Source organism: Mycteria americana, chromosome 1, assembly GCF_035582795.1.
Source record: "Mycteria americana isolate JAX WOST 10 ecotype Jacksonville Zoo and Gardens chromosome 1, USCA_MyAme_1.0, whole genome shotgun sequence".
Taxonomy (NCBI): Eukaryota; Metazoa; Chordata; class Aves; order Ciconiiformes; family Ciconiidae; genus Mycteria; species Mycteria americana.
Window position 1 is genome coordinate 202,203,245 of NC_134365.1, and position 20,418 is coordinate 202,223,662.

At 38.5% G+C, this 20,418-nt stretch overlaps 1 protein-coding gene across 2 annotated transcripts in view; it reads left to right on the forward strand.

Moving 5' to 3' along the window:
• MICU2 (mitochondrial calcium uptake 2) overlaps positions 1-20,418 on the forward strand; it is a 154,657-nt gene that overhangs the window by 101,624 nt on the left and 32,615 nt on the right. For both annotated transcript variants that reach the window (XM_075490912.1, XM_075490913.1), the window contains 4 exons: positions 7,966-7,997; positions 8,112-8,187; positions 12,907-12,954; positions 17,148-17,230. In XM_075490912.1, the coding sequence (XP_075347027.1) occupies positions 7,966-7,997; positions 8,112-8,187; positions 12,907-12,954; positions 17,148-17,230 (239 nt within the window). The remainder of the gene's footprint in view (positions 1-7,965; positions 7,998-8,111; positions 8,188-12,906; positions 12,955-17,147; positions 17,231-20,418) is intronic.

The following is a 20,418-nucleotide window of genomic DNA, read 5'->3' on the forward strand; positions in this document are numbered from 1 at the left end:
TGTTGTTCTTACCCTACTTTATTTGTTCTTCTAATTTTTGTTATACTTATCTTCTGCAGCCGCAAAGTAGATTACAGAGCCCTTAGGCCAGGGATCATGACATCTAACACTGTCTAGTGGAGGAACAGAATTAAACCTCTAGTGCTACTAGGCTGTCATAATAGTTTATCTTCGTCTGTTGTTAGTACCTTAACCTAGCATGTGTTCTGGCCCTGTAGTATTTAAAAAACTAGTCTTTGTTAGCAATAGGAGATGACAATATAAAGCATAGCGATGCTACAGAAATTGTCTCTTCTTTATTTCAGGGTAGGATCAGAGTTCATTAATTGAGTCTTCTTGAAGGCTTATGCTGAAGGCTATCTTGAAGGCTTAGTCTAGCTTATGCTGTTCTCTTTGCTAGATAAGACTGACTACCATCTCAAGCCTAATACTAGGAATTTTTCTTGAGTTGAGGCTCTGCCTGCCTGCTCTTTGTGGAAGGTCCATGGTTTTGTGCAGATTCAGGAGATGCCATCCATCCTAAAAGTCTGAACTGCATAACATTCTCTGTAGGTTAGCAGGAGTCATTCTCTACCCTTCTGGTCTCAGAAACATGTATTATGGATACAGCTCCTTCCAGGTATTCTTAATTGTCGTTTATAATATGTTACTGCTCCAACTATGCAGCCACTCTGCCTCTTGAACTGTAGTACACTTTGCCCTTGTATCTGATTAAGTTCTTAATAAAATAGAGAATACATGCCTTTAGCACTGCTAACATCAGGCTGATAGATAGGAGATTGGAAAAACCAGATTACAGATATAACAAATACAAAAAGCAGTCACGGTGTGAGTTACCTGGTTGTGTGCAGAAGGATACATCTACTCAATTTAGATATGTAAAAGCTGAATAGGTCAGGTCAGAGCAAGTGATTGTAGCATCTCTTTAAAGTTAATGGAAGGAAACAGGTAAGTCCAAGGCCTGTATTAGACACCTATCTCAACCTGGAATATATTGCTCTTTTGCTGTATCTGTTTCTCTGTCTTGACTATAAAGGGAGCCCGGGGTCATTAGTCAGGATGAGGTTTGTAGACAGAGATAATATCTTTTATTAGACCAGCTGCTGTAAGTTGGAAAAATTAGACAAGCTTTTGGGCATATGAGCTCTTCTTCAGATCTGAAATAGGAGCAGCAGATTTCAAAGTTAATTATAAACCCTTTTCTACATATGTCCTTACACCATCATAGTTACAGCAAAGCACCACAGAGATCACTAACTCAGATTTAGGCATCTAATTTTTAGACATCTAAATGAAGCCAGAGGAACCAAGCGTGAGGTGCTTATTTGGGAGTTTGAGGACTTGCATTTCACATGACACATTTTCCTCTGGATGCTCCCTCCAGTCCTGAGCTCAGAACCAGCCCAGAGGGCTGGCAGTCTCTCCTCCTGGGGAGATGCTCATCTGTGATTGCGCTCTCTGCTTGGCTTCTTGCTGCTTGTGTGTTACACATGAAGTCTTAACTCACATCGCATGCTTCTTTTGCAGCCAAGGGCTGCCGTTACATGCCTGATAGACTTTTCTGATGTTTTGGAAGAAATAACTTTCTGTATGCTATGTATCATTGCAGTGCAAGTGTTGTGGTAAGCCTGGAAGTCTGAACCTGTTCTCAGCTTTTCCTATCTGCAGTTTGGATACGTTATTAGAAAGAGAGCAGATCTGGGAGCAAGTCACTTTCCCTGGATAATACCTAAGGAAAAGTTGTTCCCCTGCCATCCCCAAAGACTCCTGCTACAGTCCCAGTGAGGACTGAGCTGCTCGCGTGCTTTATAGCAAGCACCACAAAATCTGCTTTTACCCTGATGCCTTTGGTTATTTTGGAACTCCTGGCACCGCTGGTAACTCAGTGCCACTGTCTCTTTAACAGTTTTTGAAAACTGGCTTATCTTAATTTTTCAGTCTGTTTCAGTTTCCTAAAAGACTGTGCCATCCTTTGATGTTTTCTCCCTACATCAGCATCCCACCCTTTTTACCCCAGGCTGCCTTACTCACAGAGAAACCTTCCGGTATTGACTGGCTCTGATGCAACTGCTCTTCTGAAATGGAGATTTGCCAGCACTGGCCTCGGCCCAGAACTGTATATTTCTCGTTTCCTCAGAGGAACGATTGCTCTAAATAAAGACGGATGCAAAGCTTGTTTTGTAAAGCACATCAGAAGCTTCTGTTATTGCAAATTGCCTTTTCCACTGGGCATACCTGGATTTTAATTCAGGTGGTTCAATTCACTAATTCGTGTCATTGAAATTACTTTTATCAATTTTCTTTCAATGGAGCAATGCACTAGTTCAGTAAAAGCTTTCTAGCTGAAGTGGATTCTTAATTCATTTAAATGGCATGCTCATTTATTATTCAGATATTGGTTTGCCAGGAGCTATCATAGGAATCTGACCACTTGGTTTGTCATGCTTTCAAAAAGCTTTTTTTTTTTTTTCTGACCTTGATTTAACTCCAGTATCACCAATATTTCAAAAGGAGGCCTTAAAGAACTAATTCCTGGCTTGAATTTTTGCCCTTTTCATTATTGGTTTCATTAGCAGTAAGTACTTTATAAATGTATAGAAGAGCTTTAAAGAGCTGAGAACGTAAATAAGGCAGGTGAACAAAGGACACCTTGTTGAGATAAGGTATTTGTCCAGTATCATAAAAAATATCTGAGAGAGCGCTGGGAATGAAATACAAGCTATTGAATTTCAATGATCTTCTATTTTAGGCTAATTTAAACAAAAATTTGAACGGAGTTTCCCCAGGGAAATAGACATACACGATTCATATCTAATGCAGCTTGCCAGGGCGCAGGGGCAGGATTCTCAGAGTTCAGCTTGTGTGAAAGCTGATGGCCGACTAAAAGGGAGAAATACAAGTTCTTGTTCCCACAGCAGGCAAGGCTTGCAGGGTGGACTCTGCTGTAAAGGCCACAGCATGAGCTGCGCACAGTGGGTTTGGGTTTTAAAATGCTCCGATCCTCACATTATGACTGCTGAAATCCCATCCAGCTCAAAAGGTTCGTTTCACTCATCATTTTGCAGAATCAGAGTTTGGTTGAATTGTAACATACTTAATGCTGTTTTCTTCTTAATTTTTCAGGAAAAAGAAAATTGGTTTCCTAGTACCCCAGTATGACTTTGAACTTGCCAAGCAGCAAAGATAGCAATAATTGTCATCTAAAATTAAAAAACTTGAAGGACATTTTTTTTTTTTTACTTGTTTATCACTGTGTCTATCTGAAATGGAGCTAAAAAGAGATCCTGGTCAAACCATCTCAGTGACTTTGCTGATAAAAGGCACAGGACTTTGTTGTCCTCCTAGGAAAAGATAGCTATTTTATACTGTTCTCATTTGAAGTTAAGGCTGTGGAGAAAGGTTGTTTCAAAAATTAATTTTCATTTCCATATTACAAAAATAGAGCAATCTTGCAGACATGTAAAAATATGCTATCTTGCAGATAGTAGTAACTTCTCTACTTTTGCTTTGGCATTTGATTATTGTTGTTATAATGGTTGATCTTAGTGATTTTGTTCATTCTTTGGCTCTAAATGTCTTTTGTCAGATCTAAGCCTTTACTTAGCTATACAGGTGTAAATGGGTGTTACTGAGTACAAGTGGGTACTTGTTTAATTCAGCCCTTTCCTAATGTTAATCCTAGCATTGATGTCAGGTCCATTCTACATCTTAGTGTAAAAAACTGATAGATGATAGAAACACTTCTATTGTAAGAAATGTATGTGACAAAATACCCAGGTTTGCCAAGGGCAAATTAAGGCTGATGTAGCTGCTCTTGGCAGTGTTTTCTTAATTACAATTGTCAGCTAACTGTCTTGGCTAACAACACAAAATTCATGTGCTTCTAAGTAGACTCGGTATTCATTCAACTTAAAAAACTAAAATGGCTTTTTGTCCATGAAAGGTGTGTCTGTACCTTGTTGTTGTTTCATGGATCTGCTATAGATGGTCAAAATTAGATGATAGCATCTGTAAAATATGTAGAGACCCTTGAAAATACTCATTGTCCTTTAAGCTGGAATTCCATCACAGTCTTGGCAGGTCTGTAGGAAAAAAAAAGTTGTTTTTCTTCTCATTCATTCAAGTTCAAAACAATAAAAATTCCCAGTTTCTTTTTCTGATACCAAAGTAACACTGTTACTACTACAAACAAGTTTTCTAATATGTCATTAATTTACCTATTAGTAAGAATCTATCAAGGTAAAAGAATAAAACTATAGAAAAGTGCATCATACAGATCTTTTACTTATTAGATGAAATAGTTCCTAATAATTATAACCATTGCCTGTATTCCTCAGAGGGAGACTTAGATCCTGATATATTTGTAGTCATGTGTCAGGAATGACAGCACCAAGATTTAATTGATAGAAAGAAAGAGGCGCTTTTTTTTTTTCAGTGTCCAAACTGGCTAAGAAAACTGTTCATACCTTTGCAGTGCATTTTCTGCAAAGAGGAGTTAACCTTCTTCTCCTAATTATTGTAGACAAGGCCTTAAAAGACCTGGTTCCTCAGAGGGCTACATATTTGATATGGTAGCATGCGATATTAACAGAGCTTTCCTGGTTGGTGTTTAAGGGGATCTCATTGTTAGGAAGTGAATAAATGGAGAGAATAAGCACCAAGAACTAAATTAGTATTCAAGGAATATTATGAGTGCTACAGTAAAAGTAGCTAATGTTTCTAAGTGAAAACTGAGATTTGAGTCTTCACGGATGATTTTGTATGGTGACAGTACCAATAGAATATAACTAGATTTAATTCTTAGAAAATATTCAAATGATTAGTGGAGGAAAGTGCTTCTACAGTTTAAATTATTACATTATTATAAGATTGTATTCTAATACTTTACACAAATGGCAATATGAAAAATAACACTAGGGTCCCAAATGTCAGCGTTTTTTAAAAAAAATTCCTGGCCTACCGGTACACATGCTTGCTGGCATCTGTATGCCATTTTCATTTGACTAGGTTATGAAATCTTTCGATTTTGAAGCCCATTTGAGAAGAGCACCATTAAAAGGCTCCACATTTATTACTCTGCTGTATTTACTACTTAGAAAAGTAGAGATGTCTTTGTTTATCTCTCAATCTGTCCCTTTCCGTCCTGCCTTTTTTCCTCTTTTATTGTAGCAGCAGTCCCTTGTGCAGTCAGCCATGGTGGGGACCGACTCTCACCCACCTCATTCTGCCCCTCGCCACGTCCTGGGGTGATGTGACTATCCTCCTCCTCTTCTGCCACGCAGCAAAGGCTTCCTCTTCTCCGCTAGCCCTTTCACTCATGCCAAGATTCCCCAGTCAAGGGTAGCATGAGCACCTCTGTGTCGTTGTTACTGTCTTTTCATCTCTGAAGCAGGTCAGTCGGCATGTCAACATTTTAAACATCCTCTGGAGGGTGGCCATAGCTGAATGCAAGAGGGCAGATGCTGATGGCTGCTGCAGCCATTTGTATGAGCTCCAGGCAGTTGCAGTTGTGACTGTGGGCTGGTGAAAAGAGGGTCCACATCTGCAACAGATTTTCCTTCCCTTTCTTAATTTTTATCATGGTAGGGTAATTCTCATTGAGGATATGTTCCCTAAAACTGGGTAGCTGAAGTGTTTCAGAGTTACTGTGCTGAATACAACATGAAGAAGAGAAACATGGGCTTAACCAAGTGTAGAGCCTCACAAACTTGGCCAGCTAGTGTCTCAGCTGTAGCTGCCGGTGCTTTCTCCTTACCTCGCATCAATTATTCATGCCTGTGCTGTTCCAGCTCGCAGAGTTCAGCTTGTCTCCCTTCATCATCCTCCTGGATGCTGGCAAAAGGCTACTGCCCAGTACACTGCTGCAGTAGCAGTTGCTGTCCCAAATGTGATGCTCTTGGGGCCACCAGGAGAAAGGAATGAGTGGAGCTGCTGTTAACCAAATAAGAGTGCATGGCTGGCTTCAAAACAGACAGCTACGGAGAGCATTTACAGTGAAAGTCACTGTAGAGTGGGTTTTTCCCTTTTTTTCTTTTAGATACTGTTTTTCTCAGACCTACAGCCTGACTCATTCCCTCTTTGTAAGGCTTCTCGCCATGTGGGTCTCCCAGAGACGAAAGAGCTGCTGTAGTTTAATTCCACATTGAAATGCCCTGTACAGAGGAGGTGACATTTCAAAGCTGAGATCTGAATCACTTAATTTGCTAAATAGCCATTCATTAAAATGCTCTGCAGCAGTGAACAGTGTTGAACTGTGGTGTTACATTGCACTGCTCAGGACTCAGCCTTGCTGGATGTAGGGATTTTTACTTGCTCTCCCAGACTGTTATTAGTGTGACTTCTTTTATCTCAAATGAGGCAAAGCAGAGGATTTAATACTTCCTTTGAGCTAGAAGGTATCTATCTGTGTAGCTTTATATATGTGTATGTGTGTAAATATATGTACACACACTGCACAAAAATGTATTCATCCACAGTAACAGGTGGTGCTGGCAACACCTGTTGCTGGGGTCACTCAACACTCCAGTATTAAAACCCTAATTTTAGTTGCTTATAACTTTTGTCAAACTTAAACATTTGGGTTGCAATGTTATGTGCCAGGTGTCTGCCTTAGGCTCATTTGGGGGAGGCGGGTGGGGAGAGGAATTTATCAGCAAAACTGTTACTGCCAGTTCAGGGTGCAGAGGCCAGGGCACTGTTTGCCTGTGCTGAAAAATGAACTGTTGCTGGTTGAAATGTTCCAGCAGCTTCCCTTGTCCAAAGCCAAAAGTTGCCAGTGGAGACCCCCTGCAGCTGGGCACGTCTTTTGCCAGCATTATGGAAATTTGCTGTTTTACTGAGAATGCACCTCTGTCTGGCTAAATTGTGGGCCTGTGAAAATGCTTGGTAGAAGTTTGTTGACAGCTCCCCATCAGGCTGCCTCCATCACGTCCGTTTCCAAACAGCAGTGTTGCACTGGTAACCCTTTGGATGCAAGATGCTTGTGAAGCAGCAGAGTAAGCCTTGGAGTCTGAGCGTGGAGCAAAGCAGGCTGCTGCACGCAGGGGCACCCAGTCCTTAGAGCAAATGCAAGCAGCTCGGCTTGTGCTTACACAGCGCGAATAAATAGGAGGGAATGGCTGGCTGGAATCCAGAGAAACTGGTGATGAATGAAGGGAGCGATGGGCTGAGAGTGGTAAGAGTGAAGGACATGGGGTTTTAAGAACTGTATGAGGAGAAATGCTGAAGAGACAGACTGGTGCGATAGGTCAGATAGACAGAGAAGGGATGGAGCACAGCTCCTGCCAGTCCATGGCCACAGGATTTCTGTGGTCCCTGCCTAACCAGCTGAAACGTTCCACTAATAATACATCGCAGCTCCTCAAACGGGTGATTTACACAGGAATACAACCTGTACTGCTGCCAGTGGGTCCCTTCTTTGAGTGTACAAACTTGAACCTACTGATAAACGCTTAGGAGTTTGCATGGTTTCATCTGATGCTGTTTCAGGAGGCAGAGTTGTTCAATTTACTTCTGCTTAATAGAAACATCAACATTTTCTTTTTTTTTTTCTCTTTTTAGTATTTTTTAGCTTTTGCATACTCAACCTGCACTTGAAGGATTATTATGTGTGTGTGCAAATCCCTTTGTAGATGCTACAGTTGTTTCTTACTGTATAATCTTGCTTTGGAATCTGTACTACATTTGTAGCTCACAGTATGCAAAATCACACAAGTCAGTCAGTCATAGATACCAAAGTGGTCTGTGGTTTCATCTAGGTTGCAAGAACATTTGAACAGACTGCTCATATTATTTTTAAATGTTGTCCTTTCTTGATCATTGTGGGAATTTTGCCTGTTGCAAAATATTCTGTTTCATATTACTTAGCATTTTCCCATAAAAATCTGAAGAAATGCCACAGAACCTCATCAAAGTTTAAAGTCAGTTTGTTATTGAATGATGATGACTTTTTTTTTTTTATTATAGGTAAAGCCTCAGCCAAGAAACTGACAAAAAAGGTAAGCAAAATGTTCCTTTCCTTCTTCCAAAGAACTTGCATTCTTTCTGTTACTCAACTGGATAGACTTCTCTTTCAAAACTGGCTTTATATTTTCTTGTTTGTGTCTTTAAAGGAGGTAGATGCTGCACTGCTGTGTGTTGCCAAAGCTAAACCAGGACCGACCTTTTTTAGAGAGCTTGGTGATAAAGGTAATGAGCACTTTTGATACTGAAAAATACATCTTGCTTTGTATCTCATTATATGGTATGAATTGAATGTATTTTTAAAGAAGGTTTCATGGATTTGACTTCATCCCCATCTAGCCAGTAGCTGCCTCCTTGGCAAATCTCTCAGTTATGCAAGACAGAGTAAAGAGGCAGGGCTGGGAATGGAAAGCCTTCTGAGGTGCAGGAGGAGACGTGAAAGAAATCGGAAAGCCTACTGGGAGAAGAGAAAGGGGCTAAAGGGATGACTTCAGCACAAAATGGGCTTTTAAGACTTGTTGTTAATAAGCTGCTGTTTCACTATATAACTTAAATGCATGGAAACTAAGAATAAAAATACAATTTGTGTCTAGTTATGTAAAGTGGCATCCCTGATTCCAAGAGCAGTTGAACTTATTTCTCCTTCTTCAGGAGCTCGGTGGCCCTTCACAGCACTGATGTGCTTCGGTTTCTTTTCACCCAGCATTTCCACTTTATATTGGGCTACATAAAGAGAAAACTCTGAGAGCTGGGATACTGTTTGTATAACAACAGGGAATTAAAGAACACCAAATAAACAACTTGTTAGCATAAATTAATTGAAGGGAGAAAACAAACAAGAGGATCAAGGAAACCAAATAGATGAGTAATTAACCATTTCACCAGTAACAAAGACTGAAATCCCCAAACTAATGAGAAAGACCGACAGCATCTATTCACAAACTTTCTGTGTCGTAGAGTTCAGCCTGAATCCCTTCTCCCATGGAAGTTTCTGGAAAATAAAGCTGCCTTTGCACTGCTGCAGTTCCTTGGCAGGCATGAGCCACGCTCTCTCCATGTGCAGCAAATCCCTGGGCATGGCTGGCAGCTTGTGCAAGAGAGCAGCCCTCAATCTCAGCCTGCAGCGTTTCGCCTGCACTTTGGCCTCATGGCCTCATCTGCATACGGTTCATTTCTTGCATCCTTGTGCAGACAGGGAGGGGTCTTCACCTGGGTGCCTTGCTTGTCAGTCTGCTCCTGCAAGCCCCAGCATACCCCAGCAGCCCTGAAACATCTCTGAACAAGTTGAACAATTTTTTCCTATCCTAGGAAGTCTGGATTTTGTATTGAGTAGTCATTCCCTGCCTTTTCAAATTACTAATCATCATGTGCTTTCCCAGGATTGGGTTTAAAGGATTCCCAGTCTTTAATTCTTGGATATTCTTTCTCTATCACTGCTTTTTTAGAGCCTTTCTTTTTCTAGTGGTTGACACTGCAAGTCCCCAAAGCACTCTGCCTGGGAAAACCAGGAGTCCACCAACAGAAAGTGAAAACAGCAAATCAGCACAGCCTCCTTTTCCCGCACCTCTCCCAGCTGACTGCTTGGCACAAAGTGGTTCAGTGATACACTCAGCCTGGCATCTTTTGCATTCTGGACAAGGCATTGAATTCCCCTTGCTTAGGACTGTGGGTCCGTATACTCTGTCCTTCAAAGGTCAGGTAGGAGTTTGAGATGATGCAGGAACATTCAGTGCAGTCATCCATATGTCTGCACAAAACATGGAATTTTTACAGTTTTTAGTCCTGATGCCTCTTTAGTGACTTTGATGCTTTTGCTTTGAGATGCATTATTATTACAGTTTAAAATGTAAGTATTTATGTATTAAATACTGCTTTTACAAGAACCAGAATAATGAATCTACACCTGTTACACTGTTTAGCTGAGATTATTTTAACTACCTTCAAATTGTTATTTAAATATCAAGTAGAGGGAAAACTGTCATCAGTCCAGTTTGTAAAATGTAATGCTAGGGTATTCTGCCTTCTAGTGGGCAGTTTTAAAATTCATGTCATATTTTGTGGGTATACTTATGATTTATTCAGCAATAAGAATATTGTACTGTCAGCATTTGCTATGAAATTTGAGGGTAGAGATTTCCAGGGAGGGATAGGGAAGGCTCATTTAGTGTTAGAAAATGACAGCATTTTGCCAACACTAACTGCAAATACTTGGCTGCAAGTATGCTGAGTCATTCAACAGTATGTGAAGCTTTTATCTTTTAAAATTTGCTTGGACATGAATATAGTTTTCTATGGTTTGTTTGTTTGTTTTCAAAATTTGTTGCATAGCATCTTTTAATTTGCATAACTTTGTAATGATTACTGTAGAATAAAAATAAAATTACCAAAATATTTAATTTACTTTATGGATAAGGTAAATTGGCCATTCACTGCAGGCAGTAAAAGGACAATAAAATTAAAAGAAGAATTTTTATGGAAATGAGTCCACAAGTTAAAAAATCTTATCTCAAATTATTTTAGTATAATCAGTCTGCCAGAAAATGTCAGACAGGCTGTGGATCTGCTTTAAGGCACTGAGACAGATTTTAAAGTACAATCAAGATTTTTTTTTTTTTACATGTTTTTATTATATTTACCTTTTTGCCTGTTTCACTATAGTGACTTTTCAATCAGCTTACAATAAGCTGATGAAAAGAGAGTCTGTGTCTCACCCCAGCATTTCTTGCAAGATTCTTCTTCGTTCCAGCCCTCTGCAATCTGAGGGAATAGAGCCATCATGCTTCTCCCTTGAGCCAATAAGAAGGGTGTTGTCTTTAAATTGGTCTTTTCTTTACATCCTACCATTTCCTTATAAATTTTGCGGATTCTTTCTGCAAAATTTTATAAGGTACAATGTTCCCTGTTTACCCATATAGCTAAAACTCTCCAGGCGCTCAGCATTTTGTGTCTCATTTATTACAACTTTTTTTTTCCTCTTTAACAAACATAATCTGCCATGTTAATATCCGTTCAAATGCTTCGATAAAGCTGTTTTTCTTACATGACTCCTTTGAGTGTGTCATCTCTTCTTTTGTGTCCCAGCACTGGGCTCTCCTTGTTCTGTTTTATCTAGCATAAGCTGCTTGTCTTCACCTTCCAGGTCTTCCCTGGATTATCCCTGTGCAGCACACCTCCAGACAGCTGAGAGGCAGACTCCCATTTCTCCTTGGCCACTGATGCTGGCCTTCATCACTTGCTGGTTAAATTTTCAGGCAGGGATCTTTGTGCTGATACCATTGCAGTCCACAGCTGGGAGGTGTTTTCTATATAGAGTTGAAAAGTTACCTAGTTGTCTGTCTTTATATTCTTCCTTTAAACATTCTTTTGCTGTGACACACACAAAATTAGGGAGCAGGAATCTTAATTGCTGCCCGTCACACTATTTGCTTGATTTCTTTTCCTCCCCTGTTTGTTTCTATCCATTTTTTATCTTGTCTTATACTTAGGCGTATAAACTAAAAAAAATGGGGTAGGAGTTCTTTCTCTGTTTGTTTGGTTTCGAATTTGTAGAAATCCTGGATACTTTGTCTAAGAACTCGATTCCAAGTTTTACAGCAATGCAAATAATAATTTACATTCTTGCAATGGCAGTAACCCTAAAACTTGTAAGCAAAACTAAATCTTTGAGATGAAAGTATTTTTTATTTCCACAGTGTATTGTATGACTGTAGTACTGTGCTGATTTACACATGACGCATGCTGGATAATAGGGTGAATAGCCCTATTTTGATGGAGAGGAAGACTAAGATATGGAACCAGAGTGAGTTGGCAACAGGATCCGCATTAGACCCGTCTTTAGCTAAGACTTGTTCACGGATTTTCAGACTCTTACATTCAGCAATTTACTATTTCTGGTACTTAAAACCTGAAAGTGTTAAGTCACTATCTGAGGTCAAATACAAATGCTGTTGGCTCTGCATAGTAATTTATCAGAAGTTAATTGTTTATCACTGAAGCTTAAGTGGATTCCTTATCTATCAATTAACTAAATATTAATTATAAAAAATAGTTTATCTTTGCACAGATAGGCACGTTTGAACTTCATTATTTTAAGCAGCTTCAGCATTATACAATGTTTAGCTCACAAGTTAAAAGTAGCTCAGTTATTTTGAAAAGTGATTTATAAGAAAGCCCTTTACATATTTTCTCCAAACATTATTGCAGGGCAGATGGTTCAGATTCTGTTGTTTAACCATCTTCGTTATGCGCTCTCTCTCTTTAGCTCATATGCTCTATTTTGACGCTATCACATCTTTGTGTTTGTTCAGGCTTTTCACTTAAGGCGGTATTTCAAAGGAAAACACTGGAATTTTCCTTCAAAAGGGGGGAAAATACTTTCACCTTGTAGAAAGGACATGTTCCTATTTTAAAAAAAAATAGAAGCCTCCTCTTGGCACGCAGCCCAGCAGTGCTATCAGCACAATCTAGCAGCTTGGCAGCTTTGCATGTTGCCATGTTCCCCTTGAGAATTAGAGGGAAGCTATTCTCCGCCTTCGTGCGCCTGCCAAAGGATGGAGGACTTTGATCCTTCAGGGTAACGTTAGAGTAGTTCTCCTCCCAGGTACTAAATGTGACAAAACGCATTTAATTTATTTGCCTTTTATATAAGCATTGAATGTTTTCAGTGAGAATCCAAAGATTTAGTGTAGGCCTTTTATTAATACCAAATAAACCTTACTTTCTTGATTAGACATGAACATTGATGAGTCTCTGGATAGGGAATATTACCTTCAGAGTACTAAAAACAGAAGTAAAAATTTTATTAAATAATAATGTGGCTTACTTTAATAACCTATTTAATACAATGTTAAACTAAATTTTTTATATTTATAAGATTCGATCTTTCAAGTCTTGCTATAAGTATATTTTCTTTTTGCAAGTCATTTTTTAACTCTTCTATTTCAGGGTTGATATCTTATGCAGAGTACCTATTTTTGCTGACAATCCTTACGAGTAAGTATTATATATTTAAAATACATATGTGTAAATAGTCAGTTACTAACAGCTTTCTAGGAACTTTTTCTGATAATTTTTAAGTTCTAAATGTCTACATTATAGTAAAACTTAAAGAACTATTGTATACAGAGTGATAAAGCATTAATATAAATAGCTTTAATCGATTCCAACTTACTTCCATACTGTCATCATTGGTCCATAGCAGTACTTCAAAAATCATTATAATCCCTGCACTATGGGATCAGTAAAGTCTTTCAAGAGACTTTGAGAGAGGGGAGACATTGGTTACAGGACCACATAATAAGGGGAAGAAGAACAGTGGGAGAACAGAAATAATTTGTCTTCTGGATAGTAGTTTTAATCATTTTGGACAATGAGACGTTAACATTATAGCTCATGCAGTGGTATAAAAAGCTGTTGTGGTGTCTGAAAGGTTGTTGCCTATTACTCGTGTTCAGATACACAATGGATGATACACATAAACAGCAGACTTCTGCAGTGTCTTTTTGTTTGACTTTTTAATCCTTTTTTTTCCCCTCTCTGTTCCTTTTGACTTTATTTCCTCCAAGTATTTTGCATGTATTTCTACCCCCTCCTTTGCCTCCTTCCTTTTTCACTATCAGAGACTTTTTAAAAAAAACTTCTTGTTTGGTACTTGCTGCATCTGCAAACAGCAAGCATTTTTTGATTGTGCATGGAAGTGATCTTGGATTTTCTGGGTTTCCTCACCCATACTTACTCTGTGCCACGCTTGCCACCTCCCTGTGCTGTTCTGATAAGTGTAGATCATGCTGGAAAATACAGAGATTTGAGATAAGGTGTGTGCAATGAGCATTACGCAGTGAGACCCGTAGACTAGTGAAGTAGTCCACATGCATGTCCATGTAATAGTCCACATGCAGTCTTGTTTGACTGACTTATACAGGTCTAACATTTTAAGCAAGGGACAAAACCAGGCAGACTAGATCTCATGGTATCAGTGGATGGGGAAAGGTGAGAAGGAAGGAGTCATTCTTATCCCAGTGGACTGTAGATGCTCGAGCCTCATCACTTCCATGGCTGTGAGTCCATGGCAAGGGCTTAAACAAATTGACAAATTTTCCTTGCCCGGAAATCCACTCTGTCACAGTGTAGTAAGAACAAGTAGTGTTGGTCTCCAGAGTCCAGTCTTCACAGACAATGACTGTGGGTACATACCTCTTGCAGAGTTTAGGTAGGCCTTTTACAGCTTATGTCATTTCTCAGCAGAACTGCATCGGTTCCTACTAGAAACTTCAACTAGTACACAGTATTACTTAGTATATATAAATTAATATAATCTGTTTACCATACAAATGTACTGTTTCACCAGTAGTGACTGTCCAGCGCCACACACAACTTGAACATGAGTTATAACGTGTTCAAGTGCTTTTTAAAATCAGAAATAATATAAGTGTCTAGCCCAGTTAGAAAGCTGATTTTAAAATATTTGTTGCAACTCAAAGAAGAGGTTTGGTTTTTTTTTAAAAAGAACAACCACATTATAAGTTGAGAAGAATACCTTAATTAAAGTTGCAGAAATAGGTGCCAAAGATTGTATTTCTTTAAAAATCTGTGGCAGCTGAAAGTAAATTCATGCTGATTTATTGGCTGCAACAATTAGAAAATTGAAGCAGTATCAGAGCAAGTTGTTCCACTTCTCCAGACAATCAAGTAACATTATTTTTTAGAGAATTTATATAGGAATGTATTGAACTGCAAAAACAAAGGCACCTTTTGATGCAGGATAAAAATGCAGTGCTAACGTCGCTGCTTTGGTTACACAGAGGGTTATCATACCAGTCAGTTTGAAAGCAAATGTCAACAAGTGTTAGTGCCTCTGTCTTTGCCTAACAAGTATCCCATGTCAGCCCCCAGTTACACAACCTGTCTCTCTCGCTAGTGAGAATTAATGTGAAATTTCTCAAAGCAGCCATTAATATTTAAATTACTTTTTCTAAGTCACCAACAGAGCAATAGAGAAACAGGAAACAGTCACCAGGTTTCCAGAGTCCTGGTTCCAGGGCATTGCTGACCAGACTATGCTGTCTGTCATATAAAAGCACCATCTGTAACAACACTGAACTTGAAAATGTAATTTTGCATCAGACAAAGGCTTTATTTTGCCCCCTGTGATCCCCTTTTCTCTTTTCTGTGTGCCTTGTGTCATCATTATCTTTTTTCTTCCAGTGTTGTACTGAATTTCATTTCTAATTCAATTCATTTCATTGAATTTCAATTGGTTAACGGAGCTTCTGGTGAAGGAGCCCAGGAACTGAAATTGTCACTTTGACTCAAAGCTTCATTTCAATTAGCCAGTCACACAAGTTGACAGCTTGGTCAACGTAGGAATGGTTGCAGGGGAAGCACATAAGTCTAACCTCACTCACAGCTAAGATGAAGCTCTTCTGTTCAGATTTTTTGGAATTTTGCCTGATTCTAATTAAATACAAATATATCTGAGGTAGTCTTTGAACTATGCTTATTTTACGAACACATACCTATGGGGTTACATCATATCAGATAAGTATGTAATCTCTGAACAGTATAAGCAGCTTCAGGTCCTATATTTTCAGTAACAGCTCTCTTTTCTGAAAATTGCAACACAGATGGTATGAATTACTATTAAATACATCAGTTATTTTTATTCTCTAAATATGTTACAGGATAGGCTCTTCTTGCTTTTGTACTAGTAACACAAAGTTAGTGTGTCGCATTTCCATGGAAAGGAAGCCAGTTTTGATTATTACAACCCAGTTGCTGGGGAAGGGCTCTGCTATGCAGATTGCAATGGTATTTATAAAATATCCCTGCATCACAGGGTTGCTCCACAGAGAACGTTAGTTGGCTGCTGAAGATACAGTTACTTCTAAACTGTAAAAATAGTACTTTCTTCAACCATCTTGTTATCACTTAAAAGGAACGGGATGTTTCTTTAACTTGTTTCCTTTGCAGAAAGATTCTCTAAAAAAAAAAAGCAAGACTTAAAACTTTACAGGTTGGAGCTGGAAGAATATATTTCCAAAAGAAAAACTCTGAAGACATGAGAATTATTTAGAGATACTGCTTCACTGGCCTCCTGAGTCCAACATTGTTCTTGGAAACATGAATATATTCTAGAAACAATAAGTCCGTGGCTTTCATATTAATGCCTAACTTGACTGGGTTGTGGAATTAATTCACCTGCTCCAGAAATTACTGGGATAAGTGCTTGCTACTGCAGTGAACTGTAACTACATTTCAGCGGCATGCTGCTCCTGTGTGGGCTTGCTAATGAGCAAGGCCACCTCCTGTAAGCAAAGTAAGATCAGGAAATTGTGGGAAGGAGCTCAAAACACACTGTGTTTTTATAGCGCCTGCAAGACTCAGAGCTCATTACATTTTTTCTGTTGAAAAGAAACATCTACTCAGTGAAGGAAATGCAGGGTAAAATTGCATAAAATTCCTGAAAAAATCAGCTTGATGGGAGTCATACAAAACATGCTTTTGTCCAAAAAGGCCAGAAAGAGTAGTTTATTACTTCTGAGTAACATTTGAGTACATTGTTTAGGGAGGGAAGAGAAGGGAAGAAAAAAAAGGCCTGGGGCTAACACAGCAGGAGCAGGAGCAGAGCGCACTGGCCGTGATTACAAGATCAGTCTGTTTTCTAGGGAAGACTGCAAATACTGGCATATAGTAATGCATGCAAGAAGTACCTGAGGAGTACACTAGCTCTTTCACACAGTTTGGTAATAATTATTGGTTTCTCAAGGCACTTTCCAGTCTTCTCACTTGAAAAGGAGCTCTAATAAACAAGGCAGAGCTAGACTTCAGAAGTGTCATGGGATTATGGAGACATCTATAGAGAATATCTAAGACCAGGATAGTAAGACATAAAACAGTTTCACAATCATTGGGATCAGATGGACGTTCATGGCTGTACTTAGGCACTGCTGGCACTTCTTGCTTTGCCATTGCATTAATTATCCCTTGAAATGGTAGTAAAAAGGTGTTTAAAAAGTTTGCTAATATTGGAGGAGGTACATGTGGTTTACTGGAAGTATCACATACATGCATAACAATGGAGAACTGAACCATAGGCAATATTCCTTTTGCATTAAATATTTAAGTACTAGTGTATATATATGTGTGTGTGTGTGTTTACAATAAAATTCTTTCGCAATTTGTTGCAGAACCCCAGACTGGATTTCAGATTGCCTTTAAAATGTTGGATACAGATGGCAATGAACAAGTTGAAAAGAAAGAATTCTTTAAGGTATGTGTATTTATATGCATATTCATCTAAAGCATTGAAATAGTTCCATGGGTTATATTTGCTAAATGAAGATTCATTAAAATCTTCAAGCCTATTTTTCAGTCCAATCTATGATGACTTACTTACTAAAATACTTCATATGAAAGGAGCACATACTGAAGCATTGCTATAGAAGTACTTCTTATATTTGAATCCACTTTTATAAATGTTACCTTTGACTTGTATCTAAAAATCTGTTACTGGGAAGGTAGGATTTGGTGTACATCCCTTAATCCCATGAGCTAATTTAAATAATCATCTGGAAAAGTCTTTTATTTTCTAAATATTTTGAATAATTTTTTAAATTCACCATCCTCTCTTGGTTTTTACTAATTTTGTTTGCTGTTGCACAGGTTTTTTACCAATTCACACTTTGGAAAGTAACAGCAGTTTTTCCCATATTTTGTATAAAATATGGGGGAGAAAGGCAGATGCTTATGCATAAAGCTTATGCTATATAGCTTATGCTATTTTGTATAAAATATGGGGGAGAAAGGCAGAGAAGAAAATCTTGCTCTGATGTTTTCTATTTTTCTAAAGCAGAATAGGCTTAATTATATAGCTTATTCAACTTTTAAGTATTTAACAGGAGACTGTTAACTAAATACTTCTTGTCAAAAGTCAAATGTAGAATTAACAAACATAGTTTTTAATAGACTCCCTCAGCTTAACTCAGATCCTTCATTCGTATTGGAGGTGACTAGAGAGACAATTTTATAATAAGCTGAAATGGCTACTACAATGCAAATTATTTTCTGTCATTAGGATAAAGTTAAAGATGATCGTTAACGCAACAACTCTAGAGAACCATAGAATCTAAAACTTACAAAGATTCACCCATTGATAGAGAAATTACTGAAAATTTATTTACGTGTACTTTCATAGCCTTAAACTCTGAATTAATGATACAATAGCTGTTAGCATGTGTTCTGCACTGATAGCCATTTTTTCAGTGAATGGTCTCTTAGCAAGATTACAATTGATGAGTCATACTTAAATATATTTTTAAATATTTTTAAAATACTTTTCAACTTAGTAGTACTATTTGAAAATGATACTTGAAATTAGACCTTTTCCCAAGACTGTTCCCAGAAGCCCCTAACTGAGCCTGCAGATACCCTGCACTCATTTGTTGCTACACAAAATCTTTTAAGCTTGAAGAATGTGCTCTGTTAAAATGTTAATTATTCTGCTGATTAAAAAGAAATCAAATTCTAACTAAAGCCTTTATTTTTCACCTACTAAACCTGGTACAATCCTAGTGAATTGTTATCAGAGTAGCAGTGCCCTGATTACCGAAATATGTCTGCTATGGCTGTATTGTTCATCTACAAAACAGTATGTTACAGGGGAAAGTAAATCCATGAACACAAGTGAACACGTTCAGCCTGTAGTGCCTCTGCACCAGAATGCCGTGTTAGCAGTACTTCCTTTAAATAGGTACTGTGTCAGTTAAGCACATAAGGAGATTCTTGCAGAAATACAGCACAACTCTCTTTGGGAGATGTACAGTGTGTCATATATTTAATATCCATTACCCATTTCGGGTAATTCTAGTTGAATTGGCCAGTGTGAACAACAGAAAGTCGTCAAAAGTAGAGGTGAAAACATTATACAAATAGTTAAAAATAATTTGATTCCTGTAGAGGCAATCAAATTAAATGAAAATTAGTCTAGTTAGATTGTTAGTTTGCATTTTCTTTCTGGGCTGTATTGATAAATTAGAGTGATAAATTGATAAATTAGATAGAGAGTGGTAAAATAAACCCATATAAATTGCAGTGGCAACTCACAAGAATCATTAAATTCAAAGAAGTCCCACAGGGTGCAAGCTAGTCAAAAGATGAGTTTTGTCACATGACTGTTTGCTTAACATTTGTAAGTGGTGACTATTTTAAAGCAAAACTTGATTTTTATAGGTTAGGTTTAAAAATAAAACTTTTGGAATGTAAGAATCTGGAAAAATGTGTGTGTGTTAATCTCTGCATACTCTAGTTCTGTATGCATCATAGAAAGCTTCTGTATATCTAATAAATCAGTAAATTGTGTGGCTGATCTGTCACTTGGTCTTATCGCAGTTGGCATCTCAGGAAAATAAGTCTGAACTATTCTATTAGTTATTTCCACACTACATTTGACAATAATATCAGGAAACGTATGTAAGGAAAGGGCAGTGGAAAAGAGTAGCGAAGAAGCAGTAATTAGGAGGCAGTTACTGTAAGCAGGGTGTGATGGGAACAGAAATTCCAGTGCTACTTCAGTCTCTTGCTTTGTCACCTCTACTGTTAAGACATCTATGCACGTCTACATGATCTGTTGATCTAGACTGTAAATTCTTTGAGGTAAGAACTTTCCCTTTTTGTTTGCAAAATGTCCGTCATTCTTTGAATTGCGTATCTCTCAACTCTCACATGTTACTGGATAAGCAGGCACAAGATGTGTCGCATAAATCATTCAGGAAAGGGAAAAGGGTGACAAGCAGACTCTACAACCCAAGTCCTTGGTGCCTGCAGCACGTGATGGAGATACGTTGTTCAGACTTGTATGGATCAGACACTGAAGGAGTGTGAGATGCAGGATTTCCCAGTGGATTCAGTGCTCTTTGCTAACATAAATGAGTGTTCAGGAAAGGAGATTTTGAATGCAATTCCATGTTTTGAAGGAGAGAGTTTATCTTGTCCTCCATAGCCTTTCCATTTCTGTGCACATTTTCCTCCTTTCCAGTAGGAGTTAAAAGTCTGTCCCTCCCTAGGGATAGACTCTTGTTCTCTCTCCTCCCTACTTCTTTGTATTCAAGCCTGTCTATTTTTAATGTCTGCTTCATCCATGTTTCAGTGGTAAACATGCACAATACAAGAGACATTTCAGTGTTAGGGCCCAGAATCACAGCAATCTGTATTTTGAGGTGGGCATCCGCAAGGATTTGTTGCTTTGCCCTGCAACTCCAGGGTGAAGAAGACATGGTAGAAATGGCATGTTCACAGATGTTAGTTGCCATCCTTTAATCAGCCCCTGCCAGAGTGCAAAGAATCATTTCTCAGAGCTGTATTATCTGCATCTTTGTGAGGACAGTAAGATACTTCTGTGAACTCTGCACTTCCAAGACATTCACATGAGGCTTGGTGAGGGGGATTTCCGGACGTGCACAT